Raw genomic sequence first — 21,332 nt, 5'->3', positions numbered from 1 at the left:
GGGAGGCACTGTGAAGCCAGCCTTAACACAGCCCTGGGGTTGAGGGAAGTTTTATTTTTTTATTATTATTATTTTTTCTCTTACCTGCGTCATTTGGTAGCCGCTGGAACCCCTTTTTGTTTCGAGCTATCAGATCAATCCAGCTGGTTTGTGTTGGAATACTGTATATTCCCAGTCATACTTTGTTTTTATTTTACTATGCTTTTTTAAAAACAGGTTGCATTGATATGGTCCTGAAAGAGTATTCAAAATGCGATTTCTGGTTACTAGTAGATTTTATTATATTTTAGCCCCTTAAAGCCAGTTGATTGGCAAAAATATATATACACACAAATATATATGTGTATATATATATATATATATAGCCACAAAGAGACGTCAGCATTCCATAAATGTCCTTTAACAGTTCATTTTTCAGAAGATTAGTTGCATCTTTGACGCATCCCTCCTCACCCCTTGCGTCAGTGCATAGATGGAGCTTCGAACCGCTGCACAGATAAATCGCGGAATTGCCCTTTAAAGAAAAAACTATTGATGTCAGCTGCACTGCAATAAGCAGAATTAAATGATGGGTTGTTTGCGAGTGCTTCTCTTGATAGGAAAGGGGATTCCTGGATATGGAAAAAGTTTGCATGCTCTTCTGTTTGTGGAGCTTGCTTTCCTTATTTTTTGCCGTCTGTTTGCATTTGATCACTTTCCCCTAAATCCCAGACATGGTTTATTTCCATCTACGTTTTACGCTCTGGGTCGAGTGTTAGGAAGCATACGCGGACATATCAGGTGGTCGGAGAAGTGGGGTTGGCTTTGAGGGGGTTCCACTAAATAGGGTCAAGATTACAAAGCACTTACTGTACTATATAGGAGTTTGCTTCTTTCTTGTTTTTTGTTTGTTTGTTTTTTTTATATGAAGGAGCATCTCCTCATTTGAAGCTCTTGAAGTTGAGTAAAAACCGCACAGCTGTGTATCCCCCCTTTCCCTCCATGTCCAGTCCTCCTACATCTTGTCCTGTCACATTCTTTTGCAGTTTTTATGCTGTCTTTGTTTATCTGTTGACAAGTCTGAGCTCTCTTCTCATTTTTCCGCTTGTTCTCCTTCCTCTACCCATTTTTTTTATTTTTTTTGTTAGACCCATCAATGGATATGGTCATCAAGAAGCTTTTTTTTTTTTTTTTTTTTTTAAAGAGAAACGTTTTGGGGATAAAGAGGCTCGTGCCTTTGTAAAGACAGAATAATAAAGTTTGTACTTTGTTTTGTAAACACTGGGCTTTCTGTGTGTCTTTTCTGTTTCTCTGGTAACAGTTATTCTAACACAAATAGTGACATAACCAGCTGAATTTGATTCATTTCCAGTTCTGTTTGGCTGTTACTCAAGCAGTCGAGTTGATGCACAAGTGTCTGTTCCTGATTGGTGGATGGGCTGTTCAAGCCTCCCTCCCTCCCCTGCTCAGTTGCTCATGGCTAAATTAAGACTGACCACCTTCTCTGTAACAGTTAAAATTTACACCAGGGACGGTAGACTGCATCTCCCGTTGTCATCCTGTCTCTTGCCTCTTGTTCACACGCTCGCACATCTTGTAGAGATACTGCTGGTTTTGGTGTCTGGGGTCAGCTGTTCGTGTCATATCAGGATGTTCTCAGTCATTTAGTTAATAACCAAAATCAGGAACGTCTACAACAAAAGTTGAATGTGGTATTTATTTCAAATGTCATTGACACGTTGAGAGCATGGGTACACCCTAGATCAGGGGTGTCAAACATAAGGCCTGGGGGCCAGAATCAGTCCGGCAAAGTCTCCAATTCAGCCCCACCTGCTGTGGAAAATGTGACGGGCATAAATTTTGCTGTTTTCTGTGGTCCCCTGCTCACCCACTGAGCCTAACTGACACCCATATTAAGAAACAGAAGACTTGGATTAGGTGACTCTTTCTCACTTATTGTTTAGATATGAAAGTTGCTGTATAATTTCTCATATTATAAAGTCTGTAAATGTCCTCATACTCTCCTCCTGTGCCTCAGGTCACCAGCTAGACTTCCTCAGACTCCTCTGATGGCATCATCATCCTCCCAGATTGCTTTGACAAGCTGGTTTCGGCCAAGCCAAAAGTAAAACAGGAGGAAGAGGAGGGTTTCCAGCACGAACTTGTGCAGGGATGCCCTCCGAGAGAGAGGCAAGAGTTGACAGAGGTGGTTCACCGGCAAACACTGGGCCTCCACCCATCACTCGAATCAACACCACCATGGACCAGGTGCTGTGTGCCTCACAATCTGTGGATGATGTGACGTTGTTCTCCCTGGGAATCAGGGCTCCTATTTTCTGGACCCCAGCTTCTCCCATCAGCCTCCTTTAATCACCAAAAAGTCCAAAGGGAGAAGCTTTATAAATGAGCTTAGGTTATAAATGCTTTGGTGTGAGAAATTAGTGCAATCTGTTACCAAGCAAATACAGCGTCAGTATCTGCGATACTAAGTACCGGTACTTTTCACTAATACAGACACTTTATGTAAGGGAGAGCGACGTGCTCAATCTGCATACTTTTTAATCACGACTAAAGATGCAATTTTTATGATTGTGAATTAGTTAACACAACAAAACACACCTTCCACAGTTTTTCTAATGGAGTATAAAACTGAAAATTAAAACTGCTTAAGGGCTAAAAATGTTCTGAAAAGCCAGCACACATGTATCATGGTGTTATAAAGCTATCTGGATACTTTGGGGGGTTACGGGGTCAAAGCCCAGTAAAAAGAACAAGAAGCGCATATTTAAGATTTCTTGCATACTGTTATTTCAGACATTGAGATGTGGAATGTGCACAAAACTGTCCAAACAGATCACCTTTCAGATGCAGGCAGGGTTTTCTTTACTGCTTTTCAGGTGACACCTGCACGGCAGTTCGAGGGTTTTAGAGACAAGTTGTGTTTTTTGTGGTTTTAGAGCAGTTAGAATGGAAAACATCCGCGCCACCTATCATCATCTTTGCCAACCTGCATTTCTACTCATTCTGATTTAACCGTCAACTGCAAGCTAGAAAATGTCTTCAAACTGTTACTTAAATGACTTATTTAGGGTGAGAAGAAATAAAAGCATAAGGAATGAATAAAGGAGGAGTCGAGAGCATGGGTAGAGGAGGGAGAGGTAAAAATTAAAGAGTTGGACAAAAGATGAAGGAGGAGAAGGCTACACTTGTCCAAGCTTAACTTCTTTTAGGAAAAACTTGAAACGCGCTTTTTCTCTTCAGAGTTCCTGCAGAATTTATCCCATGCTTGAAGGTTTTTCATCTCAGCGATCATATCTGAATTCTGATCAAGTATCTTACACCGTCTTCTACTGCTCTTCATATTTCTCTTTCTGTAATTTCTTTGTCTTCATTCACGTTTTTGTTCATTTCTTCTTCCATGTCTTTTGGTTTCCATCTGTCGTTGCTTCTCCTCCTCCGTTTCAGTGTTTTCTCTTCTGTACTCTGTTTTATACTCCTTGCAAATGCACATTTTTGCTCACCATTTCGTGGATACTACACTACATCACTTTGCATACTTTCTCCAAGTTTTACTTCTTTTCCTCAATTTCAATATTTCAAAATATAAAATACTTGCAGTGCCCCATATTTTGTCTCAAAGTCTTGGAGAATATGCTGCAACCCTAAAGTCAAAGTCCTGTGCTATTGCATATGTGCATAGTGGTTTGAAATTTTTTCAGCCTTTCGCTTGCAAAGCAATCAGGAAAACAAAACAAGAGCACATGCAGTAGTTTTACTCACAAGCCCTTGAGTAGCCAGTGGCAAAGCTGGACAATGTGCTAGTGAAGGAAACAATGAAGGAGTGCTGCAGCAGCTGGCAGCAACCAAAAACCCTCTTGAGAGATGTCAAGAGACATCTGCAGACATCTGGGTTCCTCTATGCTCCATCAAAAACTCCAAGGACAGCCCCCTGGTCAATAACTTTAGCCAGCGTACACAAATATCTCTCAGTCCACTCACATTATGAAGCCCGTTAAAAAACACTAGAACCACCAAAGTGGGTCATTTTGGCCCTTTTGCATTTTAAAAATCACATAACTCTGTTAAAATTTAAAAAAATTGTCTTTTCCTAAAAATCGGATCACAGTATTCATCAAATAGTGAATCTTGGGGTGTGTGGGATTGAAAAGCCCATTGTTCATCAGTGCTGTTGGTTTCAGTCATTGTGCAAATGTACTGTTTATAAGTTTGGGGAAACCTGCAGTCAGCTGAGACTGAAGAAGTCACCTGGATGAGTGATGAAATGTTTCCAGATTAACAGAATCAACTTTTTGGGAAACCATAGCCCCCAACTACTCCCCAGCACCAGTGAACTATCTGAGGATTAATGCTGTTTTCCGCTCTAAAATGAACACGCTGTAATGTTTGGACATGCTTCCCGAGTCATTTGGAAAAGGCATGCTTGGGTAAGAAACTTCTGCCATATTTGGGGATTAATTTACAGTGGAGATGTTGATTCCTGAGGAATTGTGAGATTATGTTCGCCACACTACATCTGCCTGAGTGTGATAAAGCAGTAATCCGCCCAGCCTTTAGCTGTGCCAGGGATTCAAGTCTGACTCAGGGGTCCTCATGCTTCCGACATACCCTCTCTGCAGCTCTCTCATCCCCTCACACTCTCTTTTGGTGATTACTTTAACCAATACGGCAGCCAAGTAAGTCTTCCTTACCAGAGTAAGAGTCTGACAGTTCCCTTCAATGCTTCAGTGCAGCACATTTAAGCCTACTAAATCTAGAAATTCATGGAGATGGGTTAGTAAAGCTGTTACAGTCATTATTTTCTTTTGTTTCAAATTTGATAATGCTTTAGTTAAATAAGAGGAAGACAGTCTCTTTAGACACAGCTGTACTATTCATTCAAATTGCAGCAAATACTCCAGCTCTTGGCTGACACAGCTTTGTTATTTGGTTTAGACAAGCAAACTGCAGTTCCTTAATTAGTGAACTTCCTGGGAGAGGTGCTAGTCTCGTAATTATGGTGTTTTGGTCGGATCATAGCAGAGCAGCACCTATATTTTTTCCCTGTTTGCAGCTTTTGTGCTGAGCAATGCTAACTAACTAACAGATAAGAGATTCCTGTTGCTCTATTAATCAAGTACTCACCAAGAAAAGGAATGCATAGGTCCCAGTTTGAGCTACTTCAATGCATTTGGCATTTATCCACTATGAGAATAATAAAAAAAAAGAAGAATTATATTACTTAATATCTGTGAAAATCTTATTCACATAAAAAATGTGGCTATTTCAAGTCTCTGGCATTAATTATGTGATATATATTGTTAGTGAGGAGTTGAGTGAATTTGCTATGGAGGATAGAGCCAACTCTTGTGCACTTATGACGAGGCCTGAGCTGCAGCCTCCCGCTAAAAAGAAGAAGAAAGAGTCAGCTGCTTGCACATGTAGAGTCCCTGTGGCACGATAGACTCCTGTAACACCTCGAGCACACACAGATCTCAGCCCCTCCACCAGCTGGCCATCTCTGTATCCCACCTCTTCTCTCTCTCTGTGCACTTTAACCTTCCTGCCTTGGTATATATAGTCTGTGTGACTATCAGAGTTCTCCTGGCAGCCATCATGAAGGGTGCAGTCTCGATCTGTTTCCTCTCTCTGCTGCTTTTGCAGGCCACAGCAGGTAAGATTCAGAAGCAATTTGGTAAAACTTGCTGTTTTAGGTGAGCTGGTGCACCGTGGGCGTGAGAAATGTTTGTGTACAAGTACCGCTGATGATTGAAATGGTGATGTGGCATAAGTTTAGAAGCAGGGTTAATGAATGGTTAATAAATAGCACCATATTTGACTGCTTTGTCAGCTTGATACTTCAATGGTTCCTCAAAGATTCAGAGGATGGCCAGAAATGGCCTGTCATATTATTGAAAACAGGCTGTCCTGTAGGTTTTTGTGTCTATTGTAGGGTCAGTTTGGCCACAAATGGCACTGGCTTTTAGAGGCAGAGTACAGCACCACCCAAGGATAAGGATAGACAGACAGAAATGTTACCCCAGCCTTTCTTTACCACCAGGCTAAGCTATTTAAATCTGTCCCAGTTTATAGTTAAAAAGCTGGCACGTGTTACAGAGTTGTGGATTTACCTGTCTCTTTCTAATGCTCTTCATTATTAAATCAAATGTTTCATGGCATACTGGAACAGCCGTCACTTTTCATGTATGAACAAATCGCGTTTGGGCGAGTTTCTGAAGTTCGGGATTATTCAAAGCCGTTCGGCCTCCACTGTGGACTGACAGCATGTCAGCTGTCCTAATGCACGGCACCAGCTGATGGAAAGTCTTAGTCTAACCAAGGAGACGGGAACGGCCACGTGGGAGCCTGAATGGACGCTGAGCTTTTTCTGCACGCGCTAATTCGGTCTGTTTGCTTCATTCTTCGGTTTCACCTGCTACAGTCTGAAGAATGACAACCATAACACCAAAACAACATACATCCTAACTATATCAAAGGGCACCCATGGAGCTGAATGTCACAGCGAGCTGATCACCCATAACTGCGCCCAGATTACCCATTCTAAAAATGCGGACTGGTCTCTGGGGCTGGACTAGCGCGGGTATTGTTACCCTTGTCTGTCACCCCTGTCCGTCCTTGGGGTGGCGTTCAGCTCCACAGCCGGGACCCAGGCCTCCATATTCCAAGCTGCTGTCAGGTGTCTAAGATTGGATGGGCTCCTGAAACCCAACCCCAAACCCCCCCCCTCCCTACAGCTCCTCCCTCCCTCCTCTAGACCCTCTACCCTCCCCATCCCTCCTGAATCGTCACCCCTCCCAGTTCCATGCTTCCCTTTAGACACACTGCACAGCTGCTGCACTGTCACAATCACAATTTATTCCCAGCAGTTGGCCTTTTAGGGACATGCATTCTCCAGGCTGGAGGGGCCGGGCCGTGGCTTGCAGCTCAAGCTTTCGAAGAGCCCTTTTTTGCAGGCTCGTGCAGATGTCTTACGGTGGCCCCCTGTCTGTGAATATTTTCCACAGGCATACTGTGTATTGATTTTTGCTGCAGAGCTAAAAAGGACTTTATGTTGAAATACCCCCAGGGTATGGCAACACTGAGTCATGAACTCTTTTTGTCTCGGTGTGTAATTATGGTGTTTTTATTTGGTTCAGTCAACTCTCAGGAATTCCACTGAACTCTACAGGATGGACACGAAGGTGTAACCGCCCTCGAAAGCAATGTGGTGTTAATATGCTATCATTTTATCACAGGCTGCCTAGCATACAGATTTATTAATCCACCAGAAAATCTTATATCCTTTTTAAAAAAAAATACACCTGAAGGCTGCATCAGGGCTGACATATTAACACAGAAACTGATCATGTCAAATCTTATGGAAAAAGCCTAAAGCGGCTGATTGCATGGCCAGCATTGATCGCCTTAGCTGATTGATTGGAGTATCCACATTTTGATATAAAGCAAGAACACCAAATGATGCAAGTCATCTTTTAAGCTTAGATATCACTAGGCTGATGTGCAGCAATGTGAACATCTTATAAACCAACAGTAATTTTTTTCTCACCTGACATTAACATGCAGTCATTAAAAAGCTAAAACTTTTCACGAGCTATGTTTTTGGCAGCGTAAACAAGCTGCTGGAAGTTGCAGGTTTCTTGTGTGGATGTGACACTGCTCAGTGTTGGCATGTACTGAGAAACATAGGCTCTGTAGGCAGAGAATGTTTTGTGTGAATGGCTACGATTGACCATTCAAGGACTACAATTGTGTTTGTTACATTATAGCAAACTTTTGGGTAAACTGTGAAGAGGCTTAAAATTTCACTTTACTATCTAAAGTACCTTGAGATTGGTAAAATTGTAGTGAATTAAAACAGCCGCTGGTGCAAATGTAGAAAGATTACTTGTCTAACAGGCAGCGCTCAGAACTTGAGAGTCAGCAAAAAGGACAAAAGTGCTATGTGTAGAATATTTCTGCCCACATTAAATAAGCACTAACAGTTCTTCAGCCGTTTTGGTCCTTCAGACTATTTCTTCACACTGCTGTGTTTATAGTTGGTGGCAATACTATCCATCCTCACTCAGTAAAAATATCTTTGGCCTCCTCACTTTGCAGAGGGGAGACACTGAAAGTTAAAGGAGCACGGTCTCCATGTGATTCTCCTCTAATGGCACGCAGGACATCCCTAGGCTGGACGTAGTGCAAGGGACACGCCAGTCATACTCGGTGACTTTATTACACACGCTTCCTTAAGACGAGCCGCGCAGCCCCAAGGGCACCTGACGTCCTTTCCTGGCTCTAAAACAGGCGAGCAGGGACTGAGGCATCAGATCAACACTCCAGCGTAAAGCGCCTTTGCCCTCGAACCTTTCTTTGAGCCTGTCCCTACCCTTGATGCAACCCCCCCCGGTACTGTTTGGTGGCTTGTTCATTATTGTATGACATAGTAAAACTAATGAAAAAAAAAGAAAAGCAATAACAGTGATAATTGCTAAGTGATAAACACTCAATTCCATTACTTGTTATATTTTCAGAAATTTAATTAGCGCATACAAGCAAAGCCACGCATTTGTAGCACATTTAAATTTACATGCATCATGCTTTTCACTTGGCTAGCCTGTGTACTACACAGTCAGTTTGTAGGGTGAGGATATCTCTAAAGTCTCCAAACTGACTAACAGTCAAAACCTTAAAATAGGCAGCAGTCATTTTGCCACCCCTCCTCTGTCCATCTTCTGACCCATTGTAGGGCTATTTTTGACTGTGTGGGAGTACGAGCTGCAAGCAGTGCCACCTGTTGCCATCTGTGGTATCTTCTCACCACACCCTGCACAGCTGTGCTCTCGCACCTCTGACCCTCACCGAAGGAGGAAACCGGCATCCTTATAGGCTGGCAGCAGGCTTATTTTAACATTCATCTGCTTTGGTTTAAGTATGTTTCCTGCCTTTCTGAAATGGGCACTAGTGAGAAAGTAGTTTTGCTTAATTGCATTCATGAATTTTAAATGAGAGCGGAGGCACTTTACAAGCCATTGGTCATGTAAACATTTTTTCTTTCTCTTTAAATTTGACTCGAATCATTGCTTCTCGGTGGATCTTTCTGGTGGAAACATTCTGCCTTCAGATTAGGGCTGCTTGTGCAGGATAAATCCTTTAACTGGGGTTTCCAGGGCTGCTACCCTCATCATGTTCACTTTAATTCAATTTACTTCGACTGTGCTGTAAGCATAATATGATCCCGGGGGTTCCACAGTTATACAGATGGTCATTATATACAGGCACATATCAGCACGCACACAATCTCAACAAAGTGATTCTTTGCCCTCAATAAACATGAAGCTATAATTTTGAGTGAAATACGGACTGATGTATTAAAGGTTTATTTATTCAGATAATCAGTCATGAAGGAAAATATGCTTGATATACATTGAAAGCATAGCAGTTACATTTTATCTGTTCAGATTCCATTAAATTGAATATTTTACACTGTACTTATGGAAGAAAATTACATGGAACATTTACATGTAATCAAATTACTTAAAATCAGCATTTTGGGCATAAATATTTATTGAGTGTTTGGAAAAGACCACAACATATATCAGGATAATCAGAGCATAGATTAAAGATGGATTAAATTTATCTTCTTTAGTCAAAAGAAATTAACCTTGTGGGTTAATGTAATTAAATAGGAAAGCGAAGCATATTTCAGGCTGGTTTCCAATGGCTGGTAGGTCATAAGAGATCTGCCTATAATTGCCGCAGTGGACGGCTTAGATGTTCAGCGGGATGTACCGACGCCACCAGAATGTTTCTCCAAACTGTGGTGCGGTTGTGTGGCAACGAGCTCAGCGAGGACAGGGTTCAGCTCCCCTGCCACCTTCAGGGTTAATTTTGAGCACTGATGCAAGGCCCACTGTCCACGGGCAACATTACCTCTCTGATCTTTGCGGAGCTCTGTCCTAATTAGGGATCGACTGGATTGGAAGGTGTTAACAAGTTCACAGCCGCTAAGGCCCTCTCGAGGAGCTAGCGTTAAAAGACGTGACTTCTCTGAGTGATGAGTCAAGTTACAGAGGCTTTAGCAATCCCTGTAGTACTGCAGTGATGGCGTGTGGAAGAGATGGGATCTGGTCATCGACAGCCACTTTAGTCCTCAAGTGGAATCACCCTCTCTGCCCTCTGGTGGGTTTCATCAGAGGGCACATCCCCTCTATTTTGCAATATGATCACATTCTATTCAAAACTTGTAACCTGCTCAGATAACCGGAGCAATGTGGCTCAGATTCAAATGCAACCAAGCGGTCATGGATCACAAACAGATGACATCACTTAGTGGTGTTCTAAAGGTCACATGAACAAAAGCAGCTTTGCGCAGGCTGTAGTTGTTGTCAGAGCTAAATCCGATTTATTATAAAGTCGCTGTGGAAAAAAAGTTGCAGAAGGTTTGATGTAATTTGTCTTTAACATGTTTAACATGTGTTCGAATAAACACTTCTTCCCTAAATGCTTGCATTTTTCCAAACTGCCAAACCCAATGAAACAGTGCTCCTTTCGCCTCTATGTGTTTAGTGCATATGTGCACTATATATTATTAAACTTGGCAGAATCAAAAATGAAGAAGTGTATTATATACATGCAAAACACAGTGGTTACGCCGAGCAATATTTTCTTTACTTTCCTGAAATGCAAATAAATAAAATAACCAAACTAAACTAAGATAAAAGTAATGAGCATATAAAAGTAAATAAAATAAAACAGTACTCTCTGTACAAAAGGGTAAAGTGTTGTCACAACATAGGAAGTCACATGAGTTCACATTACTGCATCTCTGCTTTCATTGTGTTAATCCACTAGAATAAAGACAGGGCACACTTGCCATTAGGAGTTCACATGCAAGAAATGAATGTAATTTTTTATTGTATGGGCTGATTAAGGAAGGCTTTCTGCCTGATACTATGTAGCCACATACAATATATGGGTTAGCAGTGTTGCTCGTACCCTCCTTTTATTCTGGCTACTAACCTTTTGGTTTCTCTTGTTCTTGCGTCGTGCCGGCAGAAACATTACACAGGCTTATTTTTAGCAGGTTGACTCGGTGAGAATCAGCACTGTGTCACTGCCTCCACGCAGCAAAGGAGAAACCTTTCGGGTTTCAGTTAAAGCCCCAGAGATTTGTAATTTCGGGGGTCTTTTGTGGTCGTTTATTGTTTTTGTATGTGCACATACTGAAATGCTCCAATTGGATTTCTGTGATCAGAAAATGCGGGCTGCATTTTTCATGAATGAGAAACATTTATATTGAACTCAGTTCATTTCAGTGAAAGAGTCGATTTACAAGCCTCGAGGCTCATAAATATAAACATAAGTTTGCTTGAGGCTTGTAAACAAACAGGCCTTCGGATGATTTTACTTGTCATTTGATGCAGCGTTGGATTCATCCAAAGCGACGTGCCATTCTGACGCTTGGCCAGAAACACTAGAAGTCATTCACCACATGGCCGGTGGCTTTACTCGAGGCTGTGGCGCAGGATGCTGCAGCAGCACTGCCCTCTGAGGGGGTGATGTTTATCAGATGTTTAAAAGAACATCTGATATGTGACTTTGCTCTGCAGTTTTGGTTTTGACATTTTAAAAAGGAGGCATTTTTAAATATTATTTCTGAAAGAAAGCTTTCTGTTTGAGAGAACATTGCTGATGAATATGGTCTATGGTGACACCAGAGAGTTGGAGGAACTATAGTTGAGTTTTTCAAAGAATATTTAAGTCACCTTCTGATTTTTACTCACTCCACCCACAACTTACAGCCAATCAACTTTCTCAAAAAGTGTGTCAGTATCTGTGAGAAACGCCACTTATTTCACAATAACAGACGGACTGAGAGGATCTTACATTATTCAACACTGTACATGAAATGATGTGTCTGCAGTTCTAGTCTGGAAGTTTTTTTACCTTCCCATTTGAGCACCTCTGCTCTACCCCCAGTCACTTTTTCAGGAGCATTACATAAATGCCAGGATACGATTATTTCTTCACAGACACCAGCTGAGATCAGAGGGTTGTGCCGCCAGCGACTGAACCAACTTTTCATTCTTTTTCTGATCCTCTGTGCAAGTGGTGTTAGTTTTATATAACTGCAATAAAATTGTGTATTTTTACTGAGAAAGTCAGGTAAAGTGCAGGCGATTATATGAGCTTATATTCATTTTTCTCTGTGCTGCTTAAAACATTTTGAACTTATCAGCGCCAGTAAACTGAATTTGCTGGCAGAAGGTATGCATGTAATTGGTTTAAGAACAAGATCAATATTCTGTGCTTTCCACAGTCTTATTTACAACTAAATGACTGCAGTTAATAATTCAACAGGTGCTCCTATATCAGAGTCAATCTTCCACACTCTTAAATACCTTTAAAATTCTTTAACAGTTCTGTTAAGGGGGTGTCTGGTAGCTTGGATGCTCAGACCCATAAGCTCCCAGGGCATGGAAGTGTGAACCAGGAAGACTTCCCAATTGCTGCTATATATATCTTGTGGCAGGTTGGCGTGTGGGAGGCGTTGTGGAAGGGGTCTGTACTGAGGCCTGGGCACACAAGGACAGGCCTCACAGCCTGATGAGCCTGTGATTGGTGGATAAATATAGATGAGAAAAGACAGAGGATTGCACACCATTGTCTCATGTATATTATTGTTGGGAACACTCAGTCCGGCTTTGAGTTCTCCTCCTCGTCTGTTACGAAACCGGGGAAGTCCCTCTCTCTGTCAGTCTGCCTTATCTTTGCTGTTGTTATATAGCCCACGCTGATGCCAAACACATGTCTTTGTTTATTTTCAGCATTTGCTTTCTAAATTAAGACCTGATTGTACTAAGAGCTGTGATCTAAGTAATCCGACATGTTCAAAAGTGGACATGACTGGTGAGCAAATATTTTCTCTTGGTCATTCTTTCTCTCTTACACACACGCTCATACACGGACATGAAACAAGCTTATAGCTCAGTTAAAATGTGTATATTGACATGCAGGACCTACATCTGAATGTAAATGCTAACTTAGCAACTATATTCCATTTAAAGGGGGGTTGGTTAGAATGTCAATACCTTAGATGGGCTACTATTTAGTTCACTTAACCAACAGTTGGTGTGTCAGTTGAGAGCTTCTACTACATCAAAAAATATTTGCCCTCAATGAATAGTCATGCAAAAAAATGTAATCTAAAAAGGGAATATTTAGATACTAATAACTACAAATCGAAAGTGTTTAGTTGGTGGATTGTGCGGGGGGAGTTTAGGTGCTTTAATTTCCTAACTTGACTTGTTAAAATCTGAAAATACAGCAAAAATCATTGAATTGCTGATTTTATTTTTTTTTGTTTTCTTCCATATAATGCCTTTATACAAGGCTCACATTAAAACATTTTATTTATTTGCATCCACTACAAAATCAGTCAAGTCTTTCTTTTCACTGATCTTTGGCCAGACAGACCGTCATGTAATAGCAAAGCTTTAATAAACATGGCATGGCACCTGTCAACAAACCCAGTGTCTGCTTCTTTATTAAACTGCCGTTGAACAAATCAGACCTCCCATGTTTATTTTCTTAAAATATCAAGCTGGCCATTTAAGGCATACGCTGAGGTCTTGAAACAAACTGAATTTGCTGTTGATGTTTGTGATGTTTCTGCAGAAGAAGAAGAAGATGTTACCTCCGTCCTTAGAGACAGATCTCACATCGATGAGACGCTGCGGCTTGCAATGGAGGAAAAAGCAGGAGACTATGCAGGTGAGGATTGAAGGTGAAAGAGGCATGTTACAAATCTGACTGCTTTAATTTTCTTAATTTTTTTCCACCTGATTTCCCTTTAACACTTTTGGGGGAGCAAACTAAATATGACAAGTCAATAGGATTTTTATGCTATTTAAAACAAACAGTGTATCCAAAGAAAACACTGTTTACCTTATTTACCTTACTAACATCCTTTTGATCATCTCTGGTCTCCTTTTTCTTCAGCGGCTCTGGAGAGGTTGCGGAAGATCTACCATACGTCCATCAAGCCGATGGAGCAGGCCTACAAGTACAACGAACTGAGGCAGCACGAGATCTCAGGTATCACCGAGCTCACCGGCTGCAGCTTCACTTTGCTTCACTTTCTCCTGTTGGTGTGGAGTTTTCTGTTTGAGTTGCTTTAGTAACTGATTTGTTGACTTGTTTGCAAAAACACAGCATCTTTACACCTCCAACTGATGCATTAACAGCAATATGTTCTCCTTTGGAAATTACCTGTAGCCTCTCTTTATATCAGGTTTAAGGGTGGGATTATAAAAGTAAGAAGGGTAGTGTCTTTTTTTACCCCTTCTGTTAAACATTGCACTGTTCCCTGTTTCTTTACAGTGGACTCAACACTCCAAGCTGTACACTGAACTGCCCAGAAAACCCCACTTTCCTACAATGAAATAAAGTTATCGCCCTCTTGTGGCTTTTCAGGCCTGCATGCAGAAAAAAAATAAAAAATCAACTTCTATTTTCAATGCATATGTGCGTTTTAAAGATGGGAGTAAATCCCCCCCCCCATCACCTGACTACACGGGCATGTCCTCCATCTGTTTACAGACATGTTTGACACTTCGCAGGTCAAATATGGGATTAGACTCCAGCCTGGATCTCCCACCTGTTTATGTACATTTTTACTTTATCCCTCCATGTTGCTTGTAGAAACATCACTCCCTCACTGAGCTTTCCTCCACCTCCTGTTTCCCTTCACTTCTCTATACTCCACCCTCTCCTGTCTTCCACTCATCCCCATCCCCTCCACTCCCTCTTCCACCCCTCATCTAACAGCCTACCCGGGAAGAACCCTGGGGGACTCAGCCACAGGTGGGTGTGGCCAGAGCTTACCTGTGCATGGCAGTGCCTGCAGTGCTCGGCCCTTTCTTTTCAACCCCTTATTTGTCTTCATACATTTGCCCTGAGTGGGTTGCAAAATTTCAAGCACGTTTCACTTTGGACGACACTCGATATGACTGAGGTGTAGTCAAAAGTGATCCATGGGTGAAAGCTTCATTTTACGGAGAGTGAATAAAAAGAGAAGTAAAAACACTCTTAACATACTTTAAGTGTGATAATGTTTAAATTGCACATTATTTAAACTTTTTTAAAAATGACTTACCATTACTTTGTAAAAACAATATATATATATTTATATAAATGGGGTTGCATGTGCAGCTTTGGTTTTAACAAAGGATACAGAGGTTTGAGGAGGGGACACTGGTGGGAGAGGGTGGTCAGTGTTCAGCTAGGAGTGAACTGGTTTACTTTTTCACTTTATTTTTTAATATTATTATTTTTTATCATTTTAAATTCCAGTAGCACCAGGAGTGATGCTTAATGTCTGCTTTTTTGTTTATTCTTTCTCCTTTCCCTTTTTTAATGCTATTATTCCATCAGTCAGTTGCATTGTAGTACATTGCACCCAGCCACCCAAACACCATGTCCACTCACAACAGCTACGAGACACACAGCTTGTGCTAGACCCGTCGAGTCTCTTTGTCAGAGTATAAAACTTTATCGTGTGTCATGAGATTATGGCTGCTGCATTTTAATGAATTTCCTTTATGCTATTAAACACCCTAACAGCTTTACAACATGTTTCTGTCCTTCCTTCTTAAGTCTTGTAAAATGTGCCCTGTGCTCTGGATTGGCAGTGCTGTTCAGATGTGCTCTTCAGTGAAAAAAATAAATAAACAGATATGCAGGGAGACCTTTCGGATAGATGGTTGATTAGATGACTGGCTAGATGATGATTTCACCACACTGCTGATAATTTAATCAGTGTTGTTTCTTCTTGCCCTAAACAGATGGAGAGATTACCTCCAAGCCCATGGTGCTATTCCTGGGACCGTGGAGTGTAGGAAAGTCCTCCATGATCAATTACCTCCTGGGCTTGCATGACCACCCCTATCAGCTCTACACAGGTACCATAAAGATGTTATTTTTTATTTTGTAAATTAGCAGTAAATAACGTTAAGTTCTGAAATCCAGCGCTGATGGGGGGAAAAAAGGCAAGGTGAAAAGTGCAGTTGTTGCTAAATCTACATCAGATGGGGAGTTGACTGGAGAACTGGGTGCTTTACATCTTACTGAGGTTCAGTGTGTTTTCCCATCTGCTTCTCCTCCACAATGCTAATCTCTTCCTCTCTTCCTCTGTGATGTCCTTCTGCAGGAGCTGAGCCTACTACCTCTGAATTTACAGTTATTATGCACGGGGAAAAGATCCGCTCTGTTGAGGGTATCGTTATGGCGGCTGACAGCTCGCGCTCCTTCTCTCCCCTGGAGAAGTTTGGTCAAAACTTTCTTGAAAAGCTGATTGGTATTGAGATGCCCCACAAGCTTTTGGAGCGTGTGACGTTCGTAGATACACCGGGAATTATTGAGAACCGGAAACAGCAGGAAAGAGGTAAACTCAAGAAGCTCGCTCTCAGGTTTTGATTTTCAGATACCACAAATCAACTGCGTATAGCTCTTTATGACCTGTGCTTTTCTCCCATTTAGGCTATCCTTTCAATGATGTCTGTCAGTGGTTCATTGACCGTGCTGACCTGATCTTTGTCGTGTTTGACCCCACCAAGCTGGATGTTGGTCTGGAGCTAGAGATGCTCTTCAGGCAGTTGAAGGGTCGTGAGTCACAGATTCGCATCATCCTGAACAAGGCTGACAACCTGGCCACCCAGGACTTAATGAGAGTTTACGGAGCGCTCTTCTGGAGCTTAGCTCCCCTCATCAATGTCACTGAGCCTCCCCGTGTCTATGTCAGTTCCTTCTGGCCATATGACTATGCACCTGACACCAGCCGGGAGCTCTTCAAGCGAGAGGAGATCTCTCTTCTGGAGGATCTCAATCAGGTGATCGAAAACCGCATGGAGAATAAGATTGCCTTCATCCGCCAGCACGGTATCCGTGTACGCATCCACGGCTTGCTGGTAGACCGCTACGTCCAGACCTTTAAAGAGAAGATGAGCTTCTTCAGTGATCCCGAGTTAGTCTTCCAGGAAATTGTAGATGACCCAGACAAGTTTTACATTTTCAAATCCATCCTAGCCAAGACCAACGTCAGCAAATTTGACCTGCCCAACCGCGACGCTTACCGTGACTTCTTTGGCATCAACCCTATCACCAACTTCAAGCCTCTGTCAGCTCAGTGCTCCTACATCGGAGGCTGTCTGCTTGATAAGATTGAGAAGGCAATCACCACTGAGTTGCCTGCCCTTCTGAGCAGCATTAACTCTGGCAAGCAGCCTGGCCTGTCCTCCTGCGAGGCCACCGGCTGTGGTGAGAAGCCAAAGAATCGTTACCGAAAGAACTGAGGAACACAAAATACTCTAAAGGTAGAAAGGAGAAGGTGAAGGTGAAGAGAAAGGGTCTGGTCGATGCCAACCCTGCTTTTTGTCAGAACGCTTGTATCACTAATGGAGACAGAGGCGAGAAGATGCTTTTTTCTTTCCTTTTTTTTTTCTCAGGAGTTTAAGGGGAGGTGCATTTAATGTCCGTAGGATTGAAAGAGATAGCGGGAGGGGTCATCGATAAAGGCAGCTTAAGGATACAAGTGCTGAAGAAATGAGAACATGCCTCTCTCCCTTGCACAACCACTCTGGACTGTCTGGGACTTTGGGATTGGGAAATCAATGATGTGAATAAAAGAGGAAATGGGAAAGATTAAATGAGAAGGAATAAAAAGTTTAAATCCTGAACAAAAAAAGTCAAATACCAGCTCCCTTGTATGTGAATAAAGGAAAAAAGTGGAAACAGAAATGTGTGTTGGACAACTTGTGAGAATTGCATTGCAGCAGGTTAATTCCACACGCTTCAGGAAGCTGTTTTTGAAGTAGCCCCTTGTGTGGGTGCCACACAGAGCTAGACATCCAAACCTTTGCTTTTGAATTAGATTAACACTGCATGTTCGACATCACAAAAGGTGCATGCATTTTCTCTCTGACACAAGCAATAGTCCCTTGTGTTACTGACACCTGCAACACATGTGGCTGTTTTTTTGTTTTGGTTATTTTTCCTCGTAATTTTGTATGCTCGCCAGTCTTGGTTGTTGACAACCTCTGAGAATAGCAGGGGTCAGGGATCAAAGGTCAGAGTCTTCAGTGCAGAGTGGGTGTGTTTACTCTGCTTGTAACTGTTGTTACTCTTTCTTTGTTTTTTGTTTTTTTTTGTTTGAGTCTATAAATTTGCTTTCAGCAGAATTTAAATGCTGTGTTAGCGTTTATTTTCCCCTCAGTGATAAGCTTCTCAGCCCTTTCTTTTAAGTGATCATAAAAAAATAACATATGAATGAGGCTCTAATATATATATATATATATATATATTAGAGAGAGAGATATTTACACACACACACGCACACACCTCTGCTGCAAAATTTTGAAAAGTGCTGCCAAAGTGTGGTCGATCTTTGCAGATTTCCCAGCTTGCAAAAAAAAGAAAATAAAAAAATGTGAGATGGAGGTAAAGGAGGACTCATGAGTTGACCCCTGACCTCTATGGAGAGAAGGAAAGCAGAAGGTAGCTTTTACCGCAAGTTCCTGTGTACTGTGCCTCAATAGATGTCCTAAACACACTTGGACAGTCTGGGCATTGAACAATGGATATTTTGCTTGTTGGCTTCAGCTTTGTGGAGTCTCTGCACACCTTAGCATGTTATTTCTTTTTCTTTGGCTTTATAAGTTGTAAAAGACAAAAGATCAAATGTGTTAGGGTTAGCAGCTTCTGACAGAGCCAGGCTCGTTGCTTCCAGTGTGGGTGCTGAGCTGATTCAGTATATTTTTCCAAATTTTTTACAAGAGTGCTTCATACACAAAGCCCTAAATCGTAAAGAACAGGTAGGTGGTTCTAAGCTAACCCAACAAAAAACTAAAGTTGACTCATGGCCAAGCGCACTTCCTGTTTCCTCCACGTGTCCTGCCTCACTAACACCCCTGCTGCTTTTCCCAACTAAACTCTGAAGCATGATTCAAAAGAATATAGCAAACATAACCTCCAAATAAGCTTAACTTTGATTAACTTTTCAGTTTGAGTGTAAGTGCTGCACAGGGTGTTTAGTATGTTTACACTGCAGATTCAGAACATGGCCACTAGAGAGAGCTGTGTAAAAAGAGGAAAGAAAATGCAGACCACTGGCAAATGTTTATAGTGGGATTGATCGCTCAGGCTTCGTAACATTAGGTGCTTGCATTTTATTTATTTTTTTGTGTACTTGAGTGTAATTTATCTTCATTTACCTGTGAATTAGATATTGAATGGATGTGCATCCCATTAAAGTAGTTGTTGATTCACTTTTTTTTCCTTTTTAAAAAAAAAATTTAAGTTAATCTTGGCCTAATTTTTGCAAGCTTGACCATCAAGAATAAAGATTTCTGATGGACCAAGCAGTGAAACTTTGTGGTTATTCAAATAAAATGATCAATCTTTGGACTCAAACAAGAAAATTTGCTGAGATTACATCTTGGACTTGCACATTTCCTGTTTCTCCATCTTGTCTCCATACATTTGTCTGTATAACGTCTCGCTCTGTTCCTTTTGTCTCTCTTACACCAACATCTGAACAGGTCTGATCTCCCACTTTTTGAAAGCATGCTTTTTGTGTTCCACAGCTGCAATGCACCAACAGTTTGTCGTGACTGTGGGAGTGAGGGGGGGGAAGGGGGGGCATGTATGTGAGTGTGTCTGTGGATGTGTGTGTGTGATGTAAATTGCCTCAAGTTTTGACACATGCACCAAAATCCCCCTTTATACAGTCATATGAACCCACGTGAGCTTCTCTGTGAGTGAACTCCAACTCTTCTGCGAGCGTTGAAATATTCTCAGAAGATTAAAACTTATACAGTGGTTTATGAATAAATCAAGAGAATTCCAGCTCACCACTTTAAAATCACAGTAAATGTTCTTATTCTCCCAATTAAAGACAGAGTTTTGTTTGTTCCCATGCACGAAGGTGGAATGCAAGAAGGTAGCGCGGTTCCCTCTGGGGGTGCTTTCAAAATACAGCGAAGCTCCTTGCTGACTACAGAGGCCAGCTGCTTAATATTTCTGTCAGGCTGCTGAATAAATAAATAATAGAACATTAAACCTGCAGGTTCTTCATTCAGTTTGGCTGCACACTCTGTAGCCTTCATTTCTCATAGTCTGCCTTAAATGAAGTATTCAGAATTAGATATCAGTGCTCCTATTCTGCTGTTTATTTGAAGATACTCTGTATATATCCAGGTGTCTTCTAATTAAGACTTCTTCTACTCTCATATTAGACTAAATGTAGTGTCCTTAAATGATAAAGTGTTTATTCTATTATTTTTAATGGTATAGAGCAGCAGAAAAGAGAGGAGGGTAGGGGGCTTTGTTCACGAACTGAACATATGGAGTTTCGCTGAGTGCCATTAAAAACATACATCCCCACCCCTTCCCTAAAATGCGTGCTCGCTACATTTCACTCTATCGCTTTTTATCAAGTGCGTACACGTTCCTGCACTGTAGCCCTCCCCTCACTCAACCCCTCTTTTCGTCTACTCTGCTCGCAGCGTCAAGTCGATGGTGACCATCAAAACGGAAGAAGAGAGAGGGATTTTCAAAATAGAAGATAGTTAAAAGTAGATTCTTTTAGCGTGTGTAGAGTGAAGCTCCAAATTGGTTGACAAGAGCCTCTAAGGAAACAGTCTCTTATGTATGGAAGCTCGTTTCCGCCAAAAATAAATAATAAATAAATACTAATAATAGGAACAAGAAGAAGAAATAGATACATTAAAACAAGTTTAACATGCTGCTACTGCACATTCACTCAATGTACACACACACACACACATACATACATATATATATATATATATATATATATATATATATATATATATATATATATATATAGTTTTTCCTCTACCCCCCAATTTTTTTGCACATGTCGAGGAGCGTGTCAGGCTACATTTCACTGTGTGTTATACTTGTATAACTATGCATGTGACAAATAAAGAACCTTGAACCTTGAACATAAAACATAAATTTGAAAGATGCCACTTATAGGTAGAAATTTGCGTTTTGCAGTATTATCTTAAGTTTTCAACTTACTAGATCAAACTTATGAGAAAATAACTTAAGAATTTGTTTTATAAACTCTAAATTCTACAATAATAACCTGAGATTTTGACTTATGGATAGCATTTACTTTTCTTTTCTTTCTTTCTTTCTTTCTTTCTTTCTTTCTTTTTTTTGTTGAAGCTAAAAAAAAATTTTTTAATTTTATTTAAACACACAAAATAAATCAAACAAACAACAACAACAACAAAATCCCGAAAGAAAATAAAGGGTCTGAATGA

At 41.2% G+C, this 21,332-nt stretch overlaps 1 protein-coding gene across 2 annotated transcripts; it reads left to right on the top strand.

Annotated features, from left to right (window-relative positions):
• The first annotated feature begins 5,589 nt into the window (after positions 1-5,589).
• srlb (sarcalumenin b) lies at positions 5,590-19,572 on the top strand. Of its 2 annotated transcripts, XM_085352439.1 has the most exons (7): positions 5,590-5,650; positions 13,660-13,755; positions 13,984-14,079; positions 14,812-14,847; positions 15,828-15,944; positions 16,193-16,426; positions 16,522-19,572. In XM_085352439.1, the coding sequence occupies exons 1-7, from the start codon at positions 5,593-5,595 to the stop codon at positions 17,331-17,333; spliced, it is 1,449 nt and encodes a 482-aa protein (XP_085208565.1). In that variant the 5' UTR covers positions 5,590-5,592; the 3' UTR covers positions 17,334-19,572. The 2 variants fall into 2 exon arrangements, with proteins under 2 accessions (XP_085208565.1, XP_085208566.1); XM_085352440.1 differs by lacking the exon at positions 14,812-14,847.
• The last annotated feature ends 1,760 nt before the right edge of the window (positions 19,573-21,332 follow it).

Source organism: Diplotaxodon limnothrissa, linkage group LG4 (assembly GCF_057381915.1).
Source record: "Diplotaxodon limnothrissa isolate DT_005_m linkage group LG4, D_limnothrissa_male_GT1.1, whole genome shotgun sequence".
Classification (NCBI taxonomy): domain Eukaryota; kingdom Metazoa; phylum Chordata; class Actinopteri; order Cichliformes; family Cichlidae; genus Diplotaxodon; species Diplotaxodon limnothrissa.
Note: the sequence above shows the minus strand (reverse complement) of the source record. Positions and strands in the feature narration are given on the sequence as shown.